Source organism: Meleagris gallopavo, chromosome 1, assembly GCF_000146605.3.
Source record: "Meleagris gallopavo isolate NT-WF06-2002-E0010 breed Aviagen turkey brand Nicholas breeding stock chromosome 1, Turkey_5.1, whole genome shotgun sequence".
In the NCBI taxonomy this organism is placed as follows: domain Eukaryota; kingdom Metazoa; phylum Chordata; class Aves; order Galliformes; family Phasianidae; genus Meleagris; species Meleagris gallopavo.
The window spans coordinates 47,796,811-47,820,106 of record NC_015011.2 but is presented as its reverse complement, the minus strand read 5'-3'; the positions used below and the strand labels follow the sequence as shown (position 1 = coordinate 47,820,106).

At 44.0% G+C, this 23,296-nt stretch overlaps 1 protein-coding gene across 1 annotated transcript in view; it reads left to right on the top strand.

Annotated features, from left to right (window-relative positions):
* MEI1 (meiotic double-stranded break formation protein 1) overlaps positions 1–22,669 on the top strand; it is a 36,294-nt gene extending 13,625 nt beyond the window's left edge. Inside the window, exons 12-30 of the mRNA XM_019614494.1 lie at positions 451–548; positions 888–1,029; positions 1,689–1,800; positions 2,421–2,481; positions 3,683–3,780; positions 4,524–4,698; positions 4,804–4,951; positions 5,512–5,784; positions 8,732–8,897; positions 10,624–10,728; positions 12,873–12,983; positions 14,019–14,200; positions 16,283–16,364; positions 16,798–17,000; positions 17,712–17,793; positions 19,615–19,721; positions 20,555–20,686; positions 21,009–21,118; positions 22,582–22,669. Of these exons, the coding sequence (XP_019470039.1) occupies positions 451–548; positions 888–1,029; positions 1,689–1,800; positions 2,421–2,481; positions 3,683–3,780; positions 4,524–4,698; positions 4,804–4,951; positions 5,512–5,784; positions 8,732–8,897; positions 10,624–10,728; positions 12,873–12,983; positions 14,019–14,200; positions 16,283–16,364; positions 16,798–17,000; positions 17,712–17,793; positions 19,615–19,721; positions 20,555–20,686; positions 21,009–21,118; positions 22,582–22,585 (2,391 nt within the window). The 3' untranslated portion in view covers positions 22,586–22,669. The remainder of the gene's footprint in view (positions 1–450; positions 549–887; positions 1,030–1,688; positions 1,801–2,420; positions 2,482–3,682; positions 3,781–4,523; positions 4,699–4,803; positions 4,952–5,511; positions 5,785–8,731; positions 8,898–10,623; positions 10,729–12,872; positions 12,984–14,018; positions 14,201–16,282; positions 16,365–16,797; positions 17,001–17,711; positions 17,794–19,614; positions 19,722–20,554; positions 20,687–21,008; positions 21,119–22,581) is intronic.
* The last annotated feature ends 627 nt before the right edge of the window (positions 22,670–23,296 follow it).

The window sequence follows — 23,296 nt, the reverse complement described above, 5'->3', positions numbered from 1 at the left end:
GTTAGAACAAAGGCCAGTATGTGGATAATTTCTTACAGATCTGAGCCTAAGTAGTGATTTCTGAGCAGGGAGAGGAACTGTTCAGTGTTGTGTGAAGAGTAAGTGGAAGGAACAAAATTAAAAAAAAAAACAACCCAAGTTTTCCCAGAAGGGCTTGAAGCTGAGCAGCTTAAAACTCAGATTAGACCGAGCCATGGCAATACAGGCTATACTGCCCAAGGGATATAGCAGTGCAGAACTGGTGGATTTATAATTCTGTTTTCCATAGAAAGAGCAGTGTAAATCTTTTAATTCTGCCTTTTCCAGGGCGAGCACAATGATAAAAAACATCTATGCAAAGGAAGTGATTGAAGTATGTTGTTCCTCCTACTGCTGGTATCAAAGAGGAAATCAGTTTTTCTTTTTTCTGGCAACAGTGAATATAACATTTTGAAAACTTCTGTCCTTTAGCAGAGTGATCTCCTGTTATCGATGTCCCAGAGTAGAGTTTCTTGGAAACATGGACAGCTATTACTCAACACTCTGGAAAGTTTCAGAAATGCTTGCAGGTGAGGACAAGGGAGGAATATGGATGGATATTATATGCGTGTCTATCCATCTTAGGGAGTGGGAATCTCAGTCCTTGTGACTCAGTTCCTTTGTCAAACCCCACCACTGAAATTCACAGGTGGGTTCAATGCGTGGCACTTGTCAGTTAAACAATAGGAGAAATACTTAGTGACAGTGAAAATTTTGTCACACCTGTTTGTGTCTCCTAAGAAATGTGATTCAGACCTATCAGGTTCTCTCATGTCTTTGGTCACTGAAGAACTGCTTAGGAATAAGTCAAAACTGTTGGTGATGTATGAGTGTTTCTCTCTCCTCTGGTACCTGCTATGTGTTTGTAGGTTAGCAGTGGAATTACAGAGTGACCCCATGGCCCAGGAGAATGCTTTCACTGCTCCCTGTTCAGAGAGCAAGGAGACGCTGAACAACTTTTCTGAGTTCCTGTTGAGGATCTGTGACAGTCTCTGCATCCCCATGGTCATGGTAGAATTGCTTTTGGAATTGTTCTGTTCCTTGGGTACCTGGAAAGGTGCTCTCAAGCACCAACAGTAGGTGGCATAAGTCTTTTTGGGAAGAGAGCTTGTAGAGTAAACCTAGAATAGCAGAGGCATTTGCCACCTCTCCAGAGCTGACTTTGATATTTATTATATAGTTCATGCAAATGGGAGTATATAGTCTCAGAGGGTGGAGGAATTCACAGTGCTGTTTCTTGCTCATTGAATTTGGGTAAAAATTAATGGACTGTGGTAAAATTGCCCAGTGACCTTCAGCAAGGGTGAGCTGAGTTGTTCTGCTCTAAACATTTTAGTGCTGGACTTAAATGCTTGCGTTTGCCACTGCCCAATAAAACTTTGAAGCACAGGTATTAAGTGCTACTAAAGTCAGCTGCACATCAGTGTATATCTTGTGTTGCATGCTGTGCCAGAGTTTAGCCCTCGGATCTGCAAGAGCAGTTATGTGGGCAGTTACAGGCTTATAGGGGCAGTAATGTTAGTTGCTGCAGGCATTTTGGTGGAAAAATTGTTCCTCCATTTGTTTGGACTTACGAATCTAACTTTCTGGGCGGGCAGGAGACAGGAGGCAAGCTGCAGCTTTCAGTGTGTATTGTGTATCGCTCATCTGTTCCTTTCTTCCTTCTGCAGAACTACCTGGAAAGAGCTGTCAGCTCCTCAGTGATGGAGGTTTTCATCTCAGCACTTAATACCCTCTTTACAGTGGTGCCAAACATGCGAGATAAGTTCTCCAAAAAGCTGGGTATGGGGATGGTGTGGAATCATGCTCTCTGTGCTGTTAACTGATGGAACTTCCTGCAGCAGCATGTTGCAGAGACAGGGAGCTTAACCAGAGTGTTTGTGGGGGATTATGTGACATGGTTGTATGAGTAAGAATGGAGTGCAGTCATGATCAGTAGGATGAGAGGATTATTTGGTCTAGCAATAGTGATTGGATAGATTTTATTTTTGATAATTAAATTATATCAGCTTCATCTTTTCCCCTGGAACATTCAGAATTGGTTGTTCCTGTGGATAGACACTCTGCTGGAATTGTTGGTGGGCATTCATCGTGTGGAATTCTTATTCACTCTGTCTATTTCTTGCTGTTTGTGCATCAGAGAGATGATGCAGATTTCCTCTCTTCTGAACATGTAGATCTTCCTTTCTCTTTCTGAGAAGACAAACAAAACTCAGAGTCCTCTCCAAGCTAAACTTGAAATAGTTTACCGTGGGAGAGGAAGCCTAAAATGTATTCTTACTGAGATGGCCTGCCCTATTCACTAGATTTGTGTGGAGATGATTAGGGTGCTGGTCTTCTGTTTTGCCTTATGATACATATTCTGTGCTCCTTTGACGTTTGTGTTCTTGCTTTCTCTATAGCATCCTCCTGCTTCATCCGACTGACACTGGAGCTGAAAGCCAGATTTTGCTCTGTACAAAGGTATCGTTGTATGTGCATTGTGAGCAAGTCAAAAATTTCCAGACAGAAAAGCAGATCATGCCTAATTTAATTGCACCTGAATTAAACAACGGAGGCTAAAAGACTCAAGAGCAAAATATAAACACTTTACCGTCTGTGGAAAAGCTGGATGTGTGAGAAGGGAGAATCAGTCAGGAAGGGCAAGGGTAAATTTTCACAGCTTTGTGAGAATCCTGAGCTCCACTGTAAACTGTGCATACAGAGATAAAGCAGCCTGACTTTTAAATAGTGAAGTTAGTGGGTGTTTTGTAATGAAGTAACAGTAGTATGAGTTCCATCTGAACCCTGGCTTCCAATACATGTATTACCACTACTTTTGTTCCCTGTGCCATCATATTATGTAAGAAAGGGAAGGGAGGAGGAAGACTTCAGCAGGAGGCATTGCAAAGAATGTTCTGTAGCAGAGGTTATGATTTCTAGATTGAGGAGGACTGAGGGAGACTTCCTTTTGGTCTACAGAGATGTTTTACCTCCTCTTTCCTGTGACTGCATCTAATTAAAAGAGTAAACAAAATACACAGCACCCTCATCCAGGTTACTGGTTTGGGCATACTTGTGCGTGTGTGGGGTCATCTAGGTTTCTAAATGCAATAGTGTACAATACAAGGACGCTGTGGTACACTGCAAAGTTGTTTAATTACGTGCTGTTGGAATAACTGGACAAAAAGAAATACCTAGAAATAGAGCTGTTCTCACCTATTTAGTCTTGATATTCTTCCTTGTTCATCCCTGTAAACGACCCTGTAAAAAAAGATTTGCAGTGGTAAACTCCTCAGGGGTGTTTGCCAGTGGAATCAATTATTGGGAGCCACCCTCATACAGCCTTCTTTGCACAGTTCAGGGCCCTGCACTTTCAAGACTTCCTGTGAATATAGGATTTGAGGTTTGTGAGAGTATCCCACTGTATTCATGTCAAGCCAAGGCATCTAAAATCACTGTTGTCATCATTACTTGCACCTGCCATGTCTGAGAGCTGACTGTTCTCTGGGAACTCTTGATTTTCCTGGAAGCCCAGGTTGGCTCTTGGAGTCCAGTTGTGACAGAGCAGGTTCTTGAATATGATCAGTGAGTAAACCAAAGTCCTGGCAGATAATTTGTGACACTGGAAGTGTAAAGAGGGTGTTTCTAGCCTTCTTACTGTATTTTCTGCTCTTCTTTACAGTAATCCTGCCTTGAATCAGGCCTGCTCCAGCTTCCTCTTCAACTTGTGCCTGAGCCTTTACTCTGCCACAGAGAAGGAGAGAATTTCTTCTCAAGAAAGCAAGTTTGGGGTTTAGTGGCCAGCCTCTATCTAGGCAAATTAAAAAAAAAGAAAGGGAAAGAAAAGATGAAGGAAGGGATGGGACACAGGAACATGTATGAGTTCTATTTAGAGATTTCTTTCTAGCTTTTTAAGAATGAATCAATTGAGATGAAAGCCAGAGAATGGTTTTAGAAGAGTTTGACTTTACTTGAATGAATATGTGCCTATGATTTTGTTTACATGGTGACATTTATTAGCACAACTGTGCATGGATTAACTACAATATTAGTTGCCACAGAGTCACCCTTATCTGGGAATTCAAGTCCTTTTTTCCTTCTGACATACTCTATTTTTCCTGTCTATACTGCAGCTTTGCATTATAGGTAAGGCCCAGATAAGTAAGACGAAAGCCTCCACATCACAAAATTTACTTTTCTACTGGCAGTGGTTGGTCACTGTACTTATCATTATCATAACACACTTATCATCAGCAAAGAGCTGAGAACCTCAAACAGAAGTTTCTTTTCATCCCCGGGGCTAGCTCTATTATATCAAATCTTACGCCTGTATTCACACCAAGTGATGGAGATGCACTTGCTGTTTCATGTACTGTTTGCAGACTGTGAGGTACTAAGTTGGCCTTGGTATCTCTTATATCAGGAGCTTCACTAATTTAACATGCTTGAGTTATAGGCAGGATAGGTGCTTCAGTCCCCTCTGTTTGTCTTCCCCTGTCTGCTCATATTAGTTTTATTTCTAGAGCAAGAGATATCTGAGCTCCTGCAGAAGAGTCTACCTCAATTAAACTACACAGTTGCAGAAAGCCTTCTTCTCCTGGCAGAAAACCCTGAACCTCTCTCCTTGGATCAGTCTCTTTGCAACCACCAACACTGCTTCATACTCCTCTTATACTTTGCCTACAGCCTTGGAGACAGGTGAGCCAAGAGCATACAATGCAAGTGGTTATGTGGCCATCACACGCATGTATCAGTGGGTAAGGCATGTCTGATTTGTTTCTGCTCCAATCTCCTTGATTGCAGATTTGTCCCAGAAGCTGAATTGTTTTTAGCCATAAGAAATTTTCTCCTGGTAACACAGGACCATCGAGACTGGCCCCCTCCATACATACTCAGAGCTGTGCTTTACCTTTTTGCTGTCTGTCAGGACAAAGGCAAAGCCCTGGACTCGGTAAAAGATTTCTTTCTTAACACTTGAACCCTTTTTGTTAAAGGTTTTCTCAGCTCTCATCAACCCTCTTGCAGAAAGTAATTTGATACATGCAGTCAGTGATGAATGAGTGAGGAGAGTGTGATGCATATACACTCTGGAAAGTTAACTGTGAAAAGCCACTAGGGGATATAGATTTGATTGAATAAACTTGTGTCTGCGTGGGAAGCGTAAATGTGTTGGATAGGCTGTGAATTCACGTACAGAATATTATGAATTTCATAGCTCCAGTCTCCTGAACACATCCACAGCTCTGCAGCAGGCTTTCTAGTGTTCCCATATGGGCCTTTGCTGCTGCACAGCTTTGAGCACTGCATAAAGCCTACAAGTTTCTTAGCCTTTGTGATGCAAATGGGCTTCACAAAATGACGTTTAACTGATATATTTGATTGTCTAGTTAAAAGGCAATGTGATTGTTTTTCACAGTAAAATCTCACTGCTTTGGCTTTTAGATATTCACTACCTGGCAGTTATTTTGTTGTCTCCCCACCTCCCCCTTTCCCCTCCCACACATTTACCAGAGGTCATTGTGTACCGTAAAGAGGATCCTGGATAATCTCCCAGATCTGAGCTTGGTCTACATTCATTGTCCTCTGCTGCTGAAATTCTTCCTGCACTATCCTGAACTTATGGGCAGATTTGGGCACCAGGTCCTGCAGCTCTGGTTTTCTTGGGAAGACTGCAGTCATATGGAGATTGAAGAAACTGCTTTTGGCACGTCTGATCAGCTGAACAATGCTAACCCTTTACTTCCCATTCTGAAGAGCAATTCCAGCATTTTACTTATTTTACTGGTATGTGACTCACAAGGACTGACTGTTATCCTGACTGTAACTTAGGGGGACCACTTAGGGCTTTTTGGTTATTAAAGCACTTAGTGCTGCTGTTCTGAGGCCAAAGATTCTGCTAGAAGGGCCTGTGAGTTTATACACAGGCTTCCACCTTGCATCAAGCCTGATAACAGCAAATGAGATTGTGAGTATATGCTACCTCTTTCTCTGTCATGATTCACTGTGAGAGAAAGGGAATTTTGAGAATTGGCTAGGAAGGGATCTGAAGGGTGCTGCTGATGTCTACCTTGCAAAGAAATCATGGGCTTTTCCCTTTCTCTATCCAGACACGCAGCTGGATAGTCTTTTGGGGCAGCCTTTTAAGAAGTTGCTTTGCTAATTTAGAAGCAATGGTATCCTACTAATAGATGAGAAGGATATGAGGAACAAAGAACTTTCAAAAGCAGCATGCAGTGAGCAGGTCTTGAGGGCATGGATTTCTGTTTGCTTGGGTCTTTTCTTTTATTTGTTTTTAACTGGAGAGCCTCGTCAGAGATTTTTGCACTGCTCGGAGTTTTCAAGACTGCAAGTAGCACACTGCATTGCTCTTAAAAGTTAAAACACAAAACTCAGAGGTCTTCACTCACTTCCACCTCTCCCACCTGCCCTGTCACCCCTGCATTGGTGGCCACTTGTTCCATGACTGCCTAGCCAGTTGCATAAGTAAATCCTTGTTATTTCCACACAAGAACACAAAATTTACATTTATGGCAAAAGCTAACAGCTGTGATGTTTCTTCTCTAGCCTGTTAAAGTAGGAATTTTTTAGATTCTACATATGTTTGATGTATCATCAAAAATAGAAACCAATGTCAGCAAACAGGCGTTTGCTGACAGTCTATGTTTGAAACCAGGTTTGATTCTGAGTGGGCACCCTTGTGGTGTTACAAACTGGTTGTTCTAACCTTAGGTACTATAAAGTAAATTTTAATATCCCAGATTATGGAAATGACTGACAGAAGGGCTTTTCCATCAGGCAGTTCTTTAACAGTTGGGGAGATATTACAGTGTAGGTGACAGAATCCAAGCTTTTATAGTATTGCCAGAGCCATAGTAAAAGTGATCAATGAGTTGACAAATTAGTGCAAATTAACAAAAAGTGTTCCAAGAGACTCGTCTATCCTGTTACCTTTGGCAATAGTTCTGGAGCCTATCACTCCACAAACTAAAAATATACATCACAGATCTATCACTACACAAAAGGGAAATGATGGCTCCTTCTCTGAATCATGCAGCATTCCTACTTTCCCCTTTCCTGTCCTGCCATGTACTTGTGCAGAAATACATTAATTTAGCTCTGTCCCAGTCTGTAAAGTGAGTTGTAATAAATCACAAGCTTTGACAGTCTACCTCTAAGCTAGGGAAGAGCATAATCAATCTGAATTTAGATGGCCTAATAAAACAGTGCAATGTCCTGAAATAAATATACTGTCAGAAATAAACAAAACTTATGAGGTGAATAACCTCAGCTTGAGAATCCACTAGTGAAATGGAAAGGCCTCTGCATGGTGGGGTGAAACAAAAATGAATGCCCTTCCAAGGATGATTTATTTGCTTTCTGCTTTTAATAAAAGTCTGGATTATATAGAACAGATGGTTGGTGGCTTCATCTGAGACCTTGAGATCCTGAGTAGGGAGGAAAATGTTAACACAGTGATGCATTTACCAGTGTCAGGAAGGCTGTGGCCCTCGGTTAGCACTATTTTGTGCTAGGTGTGTTCACCTGGGGTGAACGTGGTAGTGATCACACACTGGCCCACTTGTCTTCTCCATGCTCCAGATCTGAGCTGATCTCTCGGAGAGTGGTTACAGGATACTGATATTAGATTACATTCTTGAATGTTATATGGAGTAGATATATGTAAGTGGAGCAGATTGTGCAGACAACTCTCAGGCCTTTATTCCTGAATGTCTCGGATGTGGGCAAGCTAAAGGCTTTTTTTTTTTTTTTCTGGCAGAAGCAGCCTGTTCTTACCTTAACTGCATTTCTTGAGTACGGGTTCCCAAAGATAGTAGGAAAAGGCTTAGGGCAGGCTCTAGGGTTGGTAACAGTGCTCAGACCAGTTTTTGTTCCTGCTTACCTCATTCTGCCGTGCCATTTGCAATGCAGTAGCCAGGACTACTGGGAGAGGAATGGCAGTGCTGATGTAATTTATGTTGACTATCTCATTATGTCAGCACTATGGGGCATTTTCTGCCTTGTCTTTATGGAACTGCATCTATACATGCTGTGCAGGTATATTTAATATTAAACACCTTAGCAACAAACAAATGCCCAAATTAAGGCTACTGGCTGTGGGATTTAGCTCAGAGACTCCAGACAGAGCTCTTTATTCAGGAAGGCTTGTGGGCTGAATGCTGTATACATGACTCTTCCATTTTCGGTGACTGAGTGATTACTTGTCTGGTTTATGTACATTTCATGCAGCTTAGCTGTTGTGTTGCTGTTGTAGATAGTAGGCTGCCAACCTCAGTCTTCTGAAAATGACTAATTACGAACTGACTCACAAGCTTGATTTTAGGCAAGCATCTTAATATGCAGCCTGATTTTTCAAAACAACAAGGAGAGCAGAAGTGCCAGAGGCTCTGCGTTCTTGGAAACAGGGCCCTGGCTTTGTGAAATCATTTTTCTAAAGCCTTGACCTTAAAAAATGTTTCCTCTACGCTTTTGTGCTGGACTGGGGTGTTCCATAGCCAAGTAGATTCTTTAAACAGGATATTAGTCAGCGATGCCTATCAGAAGAAAGTCCTCCTATTTTATCCAGTACTCCATTTAATCAGGACATAGTCAATCTGAACAGTGCTTTATTAGAATGTTTCCCAAGACACCAGATTAGCATAATGGTATTAAATAGAGGTGATTTTTCCCTAATCAGGGCAGAAAGATAATGTGTGTGTTTCTTTCCTCCCAGGACCTGGTCTGCTCAAGTTCTGTGGAGGTGGCTCAGAAGGTGTTGATGGCTCTAAGGACCTTTCTGGAAAAAAATGAGGATGTATTTGTCTGTGACCTCCTCCGGAATCAGTTCCTACAGATTCTGCAGCAGCTACTTGTAGAGAGTAGCTCAGCCTCCTTACAAGGTGACTCCCCTCTTTGACTTGGGTCTTGTTGTATTGTCAACTAACCAGAGAGGTGGCTGGCATCATACAGTCTGGGATGAAGTGTTTTTGAGCTGCTGACATAGCTTTGGTACTTATCTACATGAGGAAACATACAAACAGAACTGTACTTATTTAATTTTCTTATCCAGAGATTCTTGTTTTGAAGTGTCTTTTTCAGATTTAAGTTTGTTCTTTTATTGAGGTATGATTGTTAAACTGAGCCTAGGTATTCACATGGAGAGCTGTGCTGGTAAGTATTCCTGAAAGACAGAATCCTTTCTGCTTCCTCTCTGTGCAAGACAGTTGGGTATGCCTGAGTTCAGATGGTTTACAGAGCACAGAGGCTGGGCACAGACATCATTTGAATCATTCATGATATTGATCCCCAAACAGGATCTGTGATATTATCAGACTTTACAATTCTGTTAATTCTTTCAAACTTTTAGCAGGGTTATGATTGGAGAAAATCTCTGTTTTCCTTACCAGCCCTGGCAGTGGAGTAGGGACTGTTATCCTATCACTAACGATGCTGTGCAAAGCTGCCTGTGAGCCTGAAATGAAAAAGGGAGCAGAGCTAGAATGTCTTCAGCTTTTAGGAGTCCTGGATAGGAGTCCAGAGCAGCTTTTGGCTGTCCTTGAGGGGGGCACTAACACCACTAACTGTTCTTGCCCAAAGTTGGTATGAAAGCTTGAAAGGGGCAGTTGTTTTGCCCTAGCTTGAGGAAAGTCTAGTAGGCTGGAGTAGAGGGGATGTTAAAGTAGGAGCATGATAGTATATAATGCTTTGAGATATGCATAAAGAAGACAATGTTGGCATCTGCTAGATCTATCTTTTTTGGAATTGTACACATCATGAATTAATTAGAAAGGTTACTGGCAGCCTCATCCACAAAGGCAAATTCATCAAGAACATAGTAATGTTTAAGATACCTGTAAATATTCTGTCGTCAGAACTGAAAACTCTTAAGCCTTTATGGAGCTATTTTCTGGAAATGAGTGTTGCTTGCTATAGGTATGGCTCTGTTCAATACGAAATCCTTACCTGTTTGCAGTGCTGTAGAGGATAATAAGCTAGAATCACAGCGTATTACCCTATAGTTATTAGGGAGGGATATGTTTGCTCTGGGAAGCCGGTACTCTGAACAGCCCCATTCTTGCATACAGACCTGCCACGTTGGCCTCTAATCTCTCATGTCTCTGTTCTGCCCAGTGGCAATTTTCCAGCCTCACAAGATGCAGAACAAATGTTGCGCAGCCAAGTATTCTGAGCTTCTGGGCTGCTGTCGAGGTATAGGCTGCTAGTGATGGTCAAGTAGATGGGAAAAGGGTTGTTTGGAATGGGCTGGTGATTCTAGCTTATTAAATATATTAATTTGAACGTGTAATGACCATACCTCTTACATGGTTCATTAAGGGCATAAATAATGACCCTAGCCTCTTTTCCAGTTATTCCTAGAGCGGTACTGGCAGGATCCAGCATGTAATTTAGACCAACCCACAGTTCTAGAAAGGGGGCCTGGTCCAAAGGAACTGCAGAGATGAGAATGAGGTTGGGAGGATATAGGTGTGTTTCGGTGTGGAGAAGGGGAATATTTGCTCCTTAACTCACTCTCCTTCCTGAGCCACAAAGTTAACAATTCTCGGCACACTTAGAGGTAGAATGTTAAAGTTCATTGACAAACTGAACTGTCAGTGTCCTTCATAGCTAACAGGAACCTGCCCATTTTGCTGAGCCTCCTATTCCTGGTGCAGCTGCGGAGCAAGGGCATGAGGGAGCTGGACAGCACAGACTTCAAGCTGCTTCACCAAGGTGAGTTTGTGTGCATCCATCTGCTCCCAGGGGATTTTGATCTGTTTCAGTAGTTAGTACACAAGATGATTAGGGGCTGGCTCTTGGTCTTCTGAGAGGTACCTTGCATTACACTTACTGTTGTTTTATGATACTTTCATAGATGAAGTGTTGCAAAGAGCTCTTGTTACCAGTTTAGGCGACAAAATACATTTTTTCTGCCTCTTGCTTTTGCAATACATTTTTTGTTTGAAAACCTCAGAAGGTGGCTGAAATATTCTTGTGGCCATGACTTGATTTCAGAGCCTGTAACTGTTGTTGATGTGATACATGATGTGCTGACGTGCTCTGTGTATTGTCCTTCCCCATCCATGCTTGGTGTTGTGGTTTAGCCCAGCCGGCATCTAAAGACCACACAGCTCACACCCCCTCCAAGTGGGATGAGGGAGATACTGGAAACAAAATAGAACTGGAAACAAAAATGGGTTGAGATAAAAACTATTTACTGAGACAGAAAAGTGGAAACAAATATGCAATGATAACAATATATATATACCCTCAATGCAATTACTTGCCACCTGATAACTGACACCCTACTACCAGCACAAAGTCTCACCACCCACCCGACTGAAATACAACAACCCCTGTGTAGTGACTGCCCCCAACCAACTCCCTACAGCTTTACAGGTTTTCACATGATGTTACTTGGTATGGAACAACCCTGTGCCTAATTCAGGCACGCTGTCACGGCTCCGCTGTTTGGCTGAAACCAGGACACTTGCTAGCACAGCACTGAGATCCTGGCCCCAGGAGTGTCCTGTGAACCAGCCAGCAGCCTAATGTAGCCAGACTTCCCCTGGGATATGAATCCAAATTATATTGGTCCCAGCCATTGGCAGGACTTGCCTGCTCCACCCCTGAGACGTAGAAGAGAGGAGTGTGTTTGTTTATTCCACATATCCTGACCTGCTCTTGTCTGCTGATGGTTAGCAGATGACTATTCCTCTCTTGCCTGGCAACTGGAGATTCGTGCAGGCCATCAATGAAGGATGCTAGAAGAGTGTTCAGCTGATCCATTCTCTCACCTCTTTCTGCTCTGTCAAATTGATTTCTACAGAAGACTTTGAAGGGCTATCACTTTGAATTAGAAATGTTCCATGTTTCAAGGCTGCCTGTGTTGTCCTTGTAAGGAAGCGGTGTTTCTCAGACATTCATTAGCTAAGGGAACTGGGACTGTGAAAGAATCATGTCCTTTTTTATACCGGCTCTTCTTAGCCTCTGTAATTTCAGAGTACAGCTTAGCTGCTCTCAGAAGTCACAAGCTCCTTCTGCTTTTTCTTTCTGTTCTGTTTTGTTTTCCTACACAGCTCTCTCTCTGCCCCAGCCACCCCTTCATTCCCTGTTTTACTCCTCAGCCTATGTTCTTGAAGGAAGAGTGCTCTTCTCTGATGAGGCCTACATAAAACCAGCCTGTAGATGGAAGGGGTTTAGGGAGGCATGTCAATCTGTTTTTTTTTTTGTTTGTTTGTTTGTTTTTGACAACTGCTTACTTAGAATTTAAGCTTTCCAAAAGATCTCCTATGATAGCGCTGCTGAGCCCTGCAGTCCTGCATTTCCCTCACAAATTCTTGCTAAACACTGTTCCTAAATATTTGGTGCATCCAGCAGGCACGGTGCATTTATTACTTCTGTGAGCAGTCTGTGAGGGTGGAGAAGCAGAGCTCTTCCTACCATCCTCTGGTCTGGTTATTGGTCACCATGTGAAATGGGCATGTGGCTTCTTATGGTCTATCCAGTATTAGGATCAAATTTGCTCAATGGAAATGGGTAACTTATCTAATAGTCTGTAGTTCTTGGATTCATTACTGCCCATTGTGGTGTATGCCCTTTAATATTCCCTTCTCTGTTGTTTTTGTTGTTTGTTTGTTTTGTTTTGTTTTTGTTCCCCCTCCCCACACACACGCCTATTATCATCCTCCAGTACACTGTCTGGTCTAAAGCAGACTCTCTAGGGCCCGTTGCTTTGTCTGTACCACGCTCTGTTTAATTTTGCTTCAGGTTGTGTTGCTCTTGTCTGAATTCACTCCCAACTGACTGATTTCTTTCTTGTGCTGAGGTGCTGCATTATGTTGGTGTCTGTGTTACGTGTGTTCTTTTGTTTCCAGTCAGTAACCTCTGTGGGAAATGCAGGCCGAAAGACATAGACCTCCTGCAGCCATCCTTGAATTTTCTGTACTGTAGCCTTCATCAGACAACACCTTGTAGTCAACAGAGAGGTGAGGCAAGATTGTATTGATTGGTAAGCTAATCTCTGCAGGGTTCTGGCTTGGCCGTCAGAGATTGTGCTCTAACTGTCTCAGCAGGAAAGGTGGATTTTTCCCCTTTCTGATGCAGCGTTACGGTTAACAAACAACACTTTGTGTTTGGGATGATTTTTTCTTTTTAGATTTGAGGATTTGGTTTTGTTTTTTGTTGCCTTCTGATGATTCAGGAGTTGGCTGCTGAGAGGCAGAACCGCTGTATTTTTTCCTTCATAAAACACAGCAGCGGGGCTTTGGTGCCTTGTTGAATTGTCCTGGTAATTGCCGTGGTTCAAAAAATTAAACATGAATAGAGGCAGCAATAACCAACCTCCTTGCTGTGTTGGCTGAAGGCTGGTCATTTTATTAGCAGCCTGAGAGGTCGCTCATGCTGTGGGAGATGAATACTGTTATAGCTGGACAGCCGTAACTTGACCAGCCATGGCAGCTAGGGCTGTCTCACAGCAGCAGGGGTGTGCTCTGCAATTCTCTTCTGCTTGTCAAGCTGATTTAACCTGTTACATCCCATCAGCCTCTTTGATTCACAGTGCAGCAGCCCAGATGGGTCTGCCTCTGTGTTGCCAGTTTCTCTGCTTCCACTGCTGTAACCACTCCCACTGGGCACATGCCACCATCCAGCAGTCAGTGTAGAAGTAGAGCACTGGCCACTTCTCTTGTTCAGCAATATCTTAATCCAGCTGGATGGCCTTCACTTCTGCAAATTTCCTGTGCAGGAGGGAAGATTTAGATGTCAGGGGGAAGTTTTTCACTGAGTGTGGTGAGGTGCTTGAACAGGTACCCCACAGAGGTGGATAAATTGTGGATGCCCCATCCCTGCAGGTGTCCAAAGCCAGCTTGGATAGGGCCCTGGGTAGCCTGATTTAGTATGTGATCTAGTGGCTGGCAGCCCTGCCTGTGGCAGGGAGGTTGGAATTGAATGATCCTTGAAGTCCCTTTACAACTTAAGTCATTCTATAATTCTATGATTATGATTCTGTTTCTCCTGTACAGCAGTGGCAGTGCTGCTCTCCAATGTGTCCTTGCTCGAGCTTCTCCAGAAGGTTTTGGAGTGCACCTGGATGTGGTCTTTTCCCTCTGAACCTACTTACCTGTCATCTGAGGATGCCTTGCTAAGCTCAGGATGGCTGCTGGCTGCTTCCCTCTTAATTTATCAGCATCGTTACAACACTGAGGTTAGAGCCATTCTAGTGTTCAGATCCATGGACTTGGGAAAATTTTAAAAAATAATTCTTTCTTAGCAGGGGAAAGTGGTTTGTTTTGGCCTGGAATCTGCTTGTCCTTGTTGCTTTTTTATTATTGCCTACAAGTTATTCTTTGCTGCATTTCTCCAGCTGGACTGGAAGCTAGCATGTTACCGAAGGGTGAGACACAAATCATTGCAATTAGAGATGGGCAGAAATGCTGGGGTTTGGGCGGGGGGGGGTAGAAGGGTGGGGAGGGAAACACCATACCCAGCCCTCCTGGTCCAAACTGCTTTCTTCTTCAGGATAGTTTGTCAAGAAAAAAATAGGGGTGGAGGAACAGCTCCCATGTTTTTTTTGTTTGTTTGTTTGTTTTTGTTTTTGTAGTAAAATTATCAATAATCACAGTCCAAACCTCTTACTGTCAAATAAGTACTTAATGTTAGCAAACTCATATGAATTTAGGCAGCTGTCATTGTATTTGATGCTTTGCAGTCCAACAAAAGAGCTAGGCTGGAGCTGTCAGCTGCTATTGGAACTACGAATTAGAGGGAATGGAGAGCTTTTTAATGTGCACACGAGGCAATAACACTTCCTTCTGAAGTACCTACCCAGGCCTGTCTTCCCTCTCTTGTGATGGAGTTAAATAGCGTGTCATGAGTTTTGAACTCCACTTCTGTGGTTATGCCTAGTAGGGTATATTCTTTGGTGCATCTGCTCATGGATGATGAAGTCACATTAAGGGCATGTTTACATAAGCAAAGTAAGCAAAGGTTGTTTTTTTAATGTCGAGGGAAAACTTTTGAAAAGACCAAACTAGGTCAAGTCTGTACCTGTTACTTGATGGCTGTGCTGCTTCTGGTTAAGTGTCACACTGGACTTGTAGAGACCATCAGCTGCATGAGCGTATGGGAAGATCTTCCTGTCTCTGTTTTATTAACTGCTGAGCACAATTTACATTCTCAGTTTTCAGGTCAGGGTTGTGTCTGAATGGTCAGTTGTGTCAGAGTTTCATCTTCTGGGATTGACTCCCAGCTCCTATTGATCCTTGAAGTGCAATCATTTAGTGGCTTATAAACTTGTTTGATTTCATCAATACCTTACTGGCTCGATATGCTATGATCTGCAATCCAGAATACTCCTTGAACCAGAGACATGCAAAGAAATTACAGATACAGATGGCAAATTGAAGTGGTTCAAGGATGTTTGAGTGTTCCTAATCTTCAGAACTTCTGAGCTTCAGTGTTTCTAATCTGCTGAGAGGAAGAAAAGAGGATAGAAAGAGTCACTTTGCCGCTTTCTGCTGCTCAGCATTGCTGAAGCTACAACAGAGCTACTTGAGTGCCTCTGTAGAGAAACCTTGTGATTGCAAATGTGGTTTGTGATTGCAAACCGGTCTGTATTTCTGAGCCTGAAATTCATGGCTTCAAAAATGTGAGTTGACCACATTCACCTCAGGTGTGCATTAATAATAAGGATTTGCCTGGCCGTAGCAAGTTTGTGTCTTAGCTGTGTTACTGCTTTAGCAGAAGCCTGTGGGTAAACATGGGTCACAGGTGGTAGGCTACTAAAGGCTTTGGCTTGCCAGTGCTTGGACAAGTAGCAAGAGCCACTCTGCTACAGCAGGTACTCCTAGCTCTTGTAATGAACATTCCTCTTTTCACAAAGGCAGCTGGAAAGAATTAGCTCTGTGGTCCTGATGCCCATGCTCCTGTACCACCTCTCTGCTTGCTGAAGGGAGCAAGTTTGAACCCCTCTGGGGCTCTGTGGTCCTTCATACCATCACTGCTTGGATGGCTGCTTTGTGATGGTAACAGCGTATTGCAGACTTCCCTCTCAAGCCCACCTTTCCTGTATCCCCGTGTTCCCAAGCTCCTACCTCCTTTATGTACGCCTTTATGTGCTCATCTGTAAGGAGGTTCTTAGCCTTAGGCACTCTGCAGGCTTCCCATACTGAGCAGGCAGGGCCACAGAGCCATGTTGTCACTGCTGGCTTTTGGCTGCCTGGCTCAGTGGCTGAAGCCAAGTTTGGTGATGGCTGTTGCCATTTTTCTTCATTTCATTCTCTTGCAGGTTCACCAGACACTCTCTCTAGACCTAAGACAAGTCCTGAATGCAATCATCTTCAGGAATAAGAAGCCAGTCCTGCTGTTAGGTATTTTGTCTCTGTTATGGGGACTTAACTGGGAGCAGCTGGTTATATAATGTTACAGGCAAGAAGGGAGATCTGGTGACTGTGGGATGGGAAGGTGCAGGTGTTGGTAATCTGGTAGTTTTGAGACTAGATAACAGATTGTGAGCAGTGACAAAGGAAGTCTGGAGTTCTGCTGTTTGTTTGGACAACTCTGTCCTGGCTGACAGTGACATCTGGAACTGAGTGTGAACTGGGACAGTGTCACGTATGGTGGAGGTAAACAAGGGAACTTGCTGCCATTCCTGCCTGCTGTTGTGAGCAGGTGCTGGGCAATTCCACTAGGCCCACAAGTCCAAATTTTTTCTCCTCACCTCTCCCATGCTATTGCACAAGCACCAACATACAGGGCAGGGGAGAGGAAAGCACTGACACATCACTGTGGCTCCCTGTCTAGTGAGCATCGTGCAGTTCCTGAGAGCTATCCTGCAACAGAACTTCTCCTCCCTGCTGGTGACTGTTGTCCAAAACACAGCCCAAGGTGCTACACAATCACAGCCATCGTCACCGGAAGATGCTGCCTTGCACCCCCTCACCACACAGCAAGTCTTCTCCCTTGTTGTCAGTCTGCAGAACCTTTTGGTGCATGTCTATTTGCAGGTATATAAAACACCAATTTTGGAACAACACATATAAACTAACCTGATAAGAAATCACCCTATTGCAGAATGAAAGGGGTCTGCCTTTTCTTTCCTTCTGCCTGTGTTCTCCACCCCTTATAGAAATGTGATGAGGAGGAGGGAAAATGCTCTTGCTGCAGTATGCAAGGCATGGTGTAGTGTGAAAGGACGTAAATCAAGCTATGTAGAACTCCCTACTGCTGAACTGGAGAGCTTAAATTTTGTGTGCTGATGACAACCTCTGTTACCCATCTCCTGCTCTGTGGAGGCTCCACACTCAAAGGGACAGAGGTGGGAAAAATATATCAAATCTCAGCCCCTCCTCTACAGCCCTGGCAAGGTACTTTGGGGGAAAAGTACATCAGCTTACATTTAGTCACTCAAGTGATGTTGGGCTCCAGGGGATGGTACATCGGTTTACATTTAACTCTCTTAAGCAAATTGGGCTCCTATCTTTATTCTTTAGAGACAGTTACTTAATTTTTTCATCTCAGAATAAGTACTCGTGCCTTTGTCTGGCTCCTTGACATGACATATAATTTGCAGTACGTTACATCCTGTGAAGGAGGTGAAGGCTGTTATTTTCCTGTGCTGCATGCTCTTCAGAGCCTGCCACTTTATGAATTTTCCTCTTGCAGTAGCTGTTGACTGCTTGTTTTTTATTCTTTTTTCTCCCCTCTTGGGACTCCAGAAAGACTTGCTGCTTTCTCAAGCTGTGGTTGCCTGCCTGGAAACGTTACTGGAATACCTGTATGTGAGGAACCGGGATGTTGGTAAAGTCTTCCCGTCCTTCCTTCTACTGGGTTTCCTTCTTGCAGTGATTTTGGGCTCTTTGATCTCCATCCTGTAATGTCTTGGAGCATATGCCTAATGCGTTTATGTCCAACAAGAAAAATTATTTGTGTGATCAAAGTTAATTGCGTGCTTTGTGGGATGAAATCACAATGCCTGGTTCCCCTGTAGGAGTCAGCCTTCACTTGGACTGTGAATACCAAGATGTTCTACAGAAGAAAATAGTCACTACCGCCCCATGCCTTAATGTGATAAGAATGAAAGATTTAGGAAATGAAGCAATATAATAGTAGTTAGTCTTTCACTTCCAAGCCAATTTAGCAAACATTTAGACCATAAATATAGAGGAGGGAGGATCTGAATATGATGCGTCTTCCATGCAGTGATGTTGGCCACAGTTTGTCCCTAAGGGATGTGGAGGGAGAAGAGAGTAGTAAACAGCCTCAGAGAATGGAAGCTGGAAATTCTATATTTCCAGGGGCAAATACAGACCTTGGTTTCAGGAGCCCACGTCAGACCAAATGTATACCATATCAGCAGTATAATATATGACAGCGTTGTACAGTTGGGGGAAGAGGAGGCCATTTCTGCTCATTGTCAGCCTCCTGTCACAAAGTAGAGATGCTGGCTGTGTTCATTAAACAGAAAGTTAGTTCTTTGTACTCTGATCTGTTCAAGTCAGTCATGTAAACGCAGAGAAAGAGGGGAATGGAGTGAATGAGCACGAGACAAAAAAGACATAGTTGGGAGAGAGAAAGCTGTTGAATGAAAAGATAATAGTGCAGATGAATGACAGCCAGTAGCTGAAGGGAGTCTACTAAGAGGCTTGTTATGAGGGCATTACACTGATTTGGGATTAAGATAACAAAATGTTTCAGCTGAACCTTTCACTTGGCTGCCTAAATTCTTACTGTGGTGCAGTTCACAACATTGACAACAAGAATCTTCTTATTCTCCCCCAACACTTTACTTGATTTTTTTTTTTGGTGTTGCTTTACCATGGACAAGACTGTTGTAGTGGCAACAGGGAGATTATGTGACTGCCAGTGGAAAAGGAATCTTTCTAAAGCAAAGGGCTCAAACCAATTGGTGAACTGTCAAGGTACAGCAAGTTATATCAGCTGACCTGTTGTAATTGTCCATCACATGCTTTCAGCCAGCAATAAGTACAAAGTAATACAACTTAACTTTAGTGTTCAGTGAGAGATTTTGTACTGTCACAGATGGTGACCTTGAGTCTAACCTCTGTTTATCATATACACTTCTAATTAGAAAGGTTTTCTCTACTGATTGTTCACATTGCTGCCATCAGCCTGGCTGGTCCTTGTAGTATGCTCTGTGATGCAGATCCAGGCTCAGTTTTTGCAGCTTATGCTATAGGTCTTCCTTCATTACCCAAGGAGTATTCTGCAGCTAAATAAAACCCATGGTCAGGAACCTTGTCCTCATATTGAAACCAGAGGGTATTATTTTTAAAACCTTGAGCTAAAGATATTCCCTTACTATTTTATGACATGAATTCCAGGAGAAGGTTTCTCTTCCTGTACAAGCACAAAGGTGGACAAAATGTATTTTGTGTTTTAAAAAGCTGTTAAGCTTTTGTCCTCATGACTAAACTCTTGCCCAAAGAGTGACAGATTTTAAAGCAAGTAAGTACAGAGCAAAAAAACCCCTTAGTGTTCCACAGCTTGGGGTTGAGAAATGAAAATACGAGGTCAGAGTTGAAGACTCCTTTTCTAGATCCAGCCTGTCACTTGACAGATTTTAAAGCTGTCTTTCGGTGGCTTCTCCTTCTCTCCCAGCCCTACATGTTGCTTCACAGCCCTGGCATCGATTCCTGCTCTTGACATTGCTCAATGGGAGCCAGAAGTCAATTCTGCAGCCAGAAATTCTGAGGCTCATGACTTTGGTGAGTGAGGGCAGGGTAGGCTGTTCTGTTTTTTCTTCTATGTTGGTACAGTGCGTCTGAGTTGGTTACTGGAACTTAGTTCCTGCACATACACAATCTTGGATACTGCTGTGGTTTTGTCCGTCACTGTATTTGTGTCCTATAATAACTGTACTTTGAAGTGAATTTCCTTTCCACACTGTGCAGAAACTGACTGCTCTTAGTGAGCACATCCTGTTCTTCTGGTGTTTGTAGCATTGATTTAGCATCACCTAGGACCCCTGGGGAGGAGAGAGGAAGACTACAGAGAATATGCAGCTGCAGTTGTCAGCATGGGAGTGTGCTATGGCTCTTTGGAGAGCAGGGCTTTGCATGATATCACAGCTTCTCTCCCTGTCTTTGGCCTTACGGACCTGACTTTTAAGGTCAGGGAACTACTGCAGAGTATGACCCCGGTGTATCTGGGGCCTATAAGCAGGAGAGGAAGTGTGCTCCTACCCAGCAGAAACACCGATGATAAAGCCCTCACAGCAGTACATGAGAGGAAGGGGTTATTTATGTGAACCTTTTTCTCCAAATAGATGATGTGTCTGTCGATCTTTGTTATTCTTGGTGCACTTTAAAGGGATACTTGGTTCATTTTGATTCTTGCCTGACCTAAACCAAACCAAGTTTCAAGTCGGAGCACCACCAACTTGCACTTCAGTGGTTCTGTTAGAAATGGTATAAAATCAGGCCTGTGATTAGCGTGCTGCAGCATCCTTTAACACAGAAGTGTTCTTTTCAGGTGATGAATCGCTATTGGAGTCTGTGGGTCACTCACTGATTAATGCCTCTCGTTTCCTTTGTTCAAGTTTCTGAAATATCAGAGCAGCAATATCATTTCTCAAAAAGAAATTGGCCAGATTCTCCAAGAAGTGGCAGAAGCCAACTTACTAGAGCTGCCAGAGGCCACATCTCAGGCTCTTCACCTGTTCCTCTGCCAGGTAAGAAAGCAGTGACTGCCTAGGAAAATGAGAAGGGAGTACCCTAAGGGGTTGCTTCAGCTTTTGATGGGGAGTCATAAGGCTTCCTCTGAGGCTATAGTGAGATGATGAGAAATCCTGCAGCTGCTAGCTTGGCCTTGAGTGGTGAAATGAGAACGTGACTGATGCCAGCAGCTGCCTAAACTATGTTGTCAGTATTGTCGTGGGCCCCTTGATCACAGTTTGGAGGTCTCATTGCTCTGGCTGGAGATGCATGAGGAATGTGTGAAAGAAAAACAGTTTGCTGTTCATCTGGAAAACGTTCCTTTTCTTGATTGCTCAGATTCAGAGCAGCCATTGTCAGGTGGAACCAGTGCAGGCACAGACCATTCAGACTTTGCTGGAGCACCTTCCAGAACAGACGAGCACCTGTGCAAAACATCAGGACATTGTGTATCCTTTTGCTGGGCAAATGCCTTTGATAAGAAAAGTGAGGGCGGGAGCTGTAACAGAAGTAGAAGGGATACTTAATCTGCTGCTCCTGGCCATTTTCAGCCAAAGGCAAACAGTGCAAAAAGTTGGCTAGCTTTGAGATGAAATACCTCAACATTCTCAAATTTGAGAAGACATCCGGGAAATGAAGAGACATTTGGGATGAAAGATGGCTGTCTGTGCTGGGATTGCATTAATCTGTAAGGCAGAGATGGTGTAATGAAAGGGGGGCAGGCTGGGGTACCTGCTGACTTCAAAGCAGAAGCGATTCCCATACTGATTTCCCTGGGGGCTGAGCAGCCGCTTAACCTCTGTCTGTGAGCTAACTAGCACTGCTAAGCATGTGAAGTCTTGGCAACCCAAAGGTAACTCAGACACTTTTGAAGTACAGCAAGTGTTCAGAAAACGCTGAGTGGAGTTACTGAATTTCTTTTTGCTTCACATGAGCAGTGGAATCCCCTGCTGAGAACCAAATCCTTCTTCACGGATGGGAGGGAGGGGCAACTCCCAGATTTCTTTTGGGGAAAGAGGGAACCTGATGCCCGTGCTAAATTCAGTATTGTTTATTTCTGAAACTGCCTTCCTGTTATCATCATGCCGTGTTGCATCAAATAGGTAGCAGATATGGAACGGGCCCCAGCAATGATTTCCTGTTGGGTGGGGGACTTCCTCCCTCGTGTCTGTGAGGTGACACTGTCCACCGCCATGGGCAGCATCTGTGGCAGGTTAGGTGTGCATTATCTGTGAGCAGTGGCTTGGCCTTGTGCCTAGTCCTTGTGTGACACTGCCTCTCTGCAATTGGAAGCTGGGGGTGGAAGTTTTCACGGTCAAGACCGTGTAAGCCACATCAAGTTCCTCTTTGCTGGTCTGTATAGGGGTGAGGGAGGGTGGACGGGAGTCTTGTTACATTGCTGGAGTAGTTTGGATACCCCCGTTTTATTGAGAAAAAGCTTTCTTCAGGTTTGCCCACATTAACATTCCCCGTGGGTTGGTGAGATTCCATGGTTTGGGAGAGGGGTAGTTTAGTATGATGATACTTATGGGTCCCTTCCAACTCGGGATATTCTACGATTCTACCTCCTGTCAGCACTGTGTCAAATATCCAGTGTCATGCTGGAGTTTCAGCTGTGCCTTCCCCTTGGTTTCCACTCATGCCATCAATGACAGATGTGTGGGCAGTGTGGCGATAGCCCTGTCACAGTGAAGACTTGAAATGAGAAGATGGGGTGCACACAACAGAGTGAAAGAACAGAATGGGAGACAGCATCCTGCCATTTATTCCCTGCAAGTTATAGAGAGGAAGTAGACAAAGGAAGTTAGTTTGTTGTTCAATTTTTGTTGAATATCATTCATAAAGCATAGTTTCTTAAACAGTTCCTCTTTTCGTGTTCTGTTTGGTATGTCACTTAGCTGTCGCTCTGCAGATAGTAAACTGCAGCACTGCTGAATGGCACGTGGTGGGTGAGGTGCTCTCCCTCTGCCTTGCTGGGGGATGGGGCCATCCTTGCTCTGCCCTTCCCAGGGGCCAGCAGGGGGCTGAGGAACGAACTGTGTCTCACCGGGAAGGAGAATCAGAGAATTGTAGTTGGAAAGAACCTTCAAAGGCCACCTGGTCCAACTCCTCCGCGATGAACAGGGACACCTACAACTCGATCAGGGCGTTCAGGGCCCTTCCAGCCTGACTTTGAATGTCCCCAGGGACGGGGTATCCACCACCTCTCCGGGCAACCCGTGCCAATGCCTCGCCAGCCCGATTGTAAACAACTTCTTCCTTACATCCTCTCTAAACCTCCCCTGCTATCATTTGAAACCATTTCTCCTTGTCTTATCCTAGCAGACTCTGCTAAAGAGCCTGTCCCCTTCTTTCTTATAGCCCCCTTTAGATACTGAAAGGCCGCTCTAAGGTCTCCCCGGAGCCCCAGCTCTCAGTCTGTGTTCACAGGGAGGCGTTCCATCCCTCGGGTCATTTCTGTGCCCTCCTCTGGACACGCTCCAGCAGGTCCACGTCTCTCCTGCGCTAAGACCTCCTCATCTGGCCGCAGCACTCCAGGTGAGGTCTCACAGCGCAGAACAAAGAGACAGGATCACCTCCTCCACACCGCCGGTCCCACCGCTCCGGACGCAGCCCGAGGGACGGCG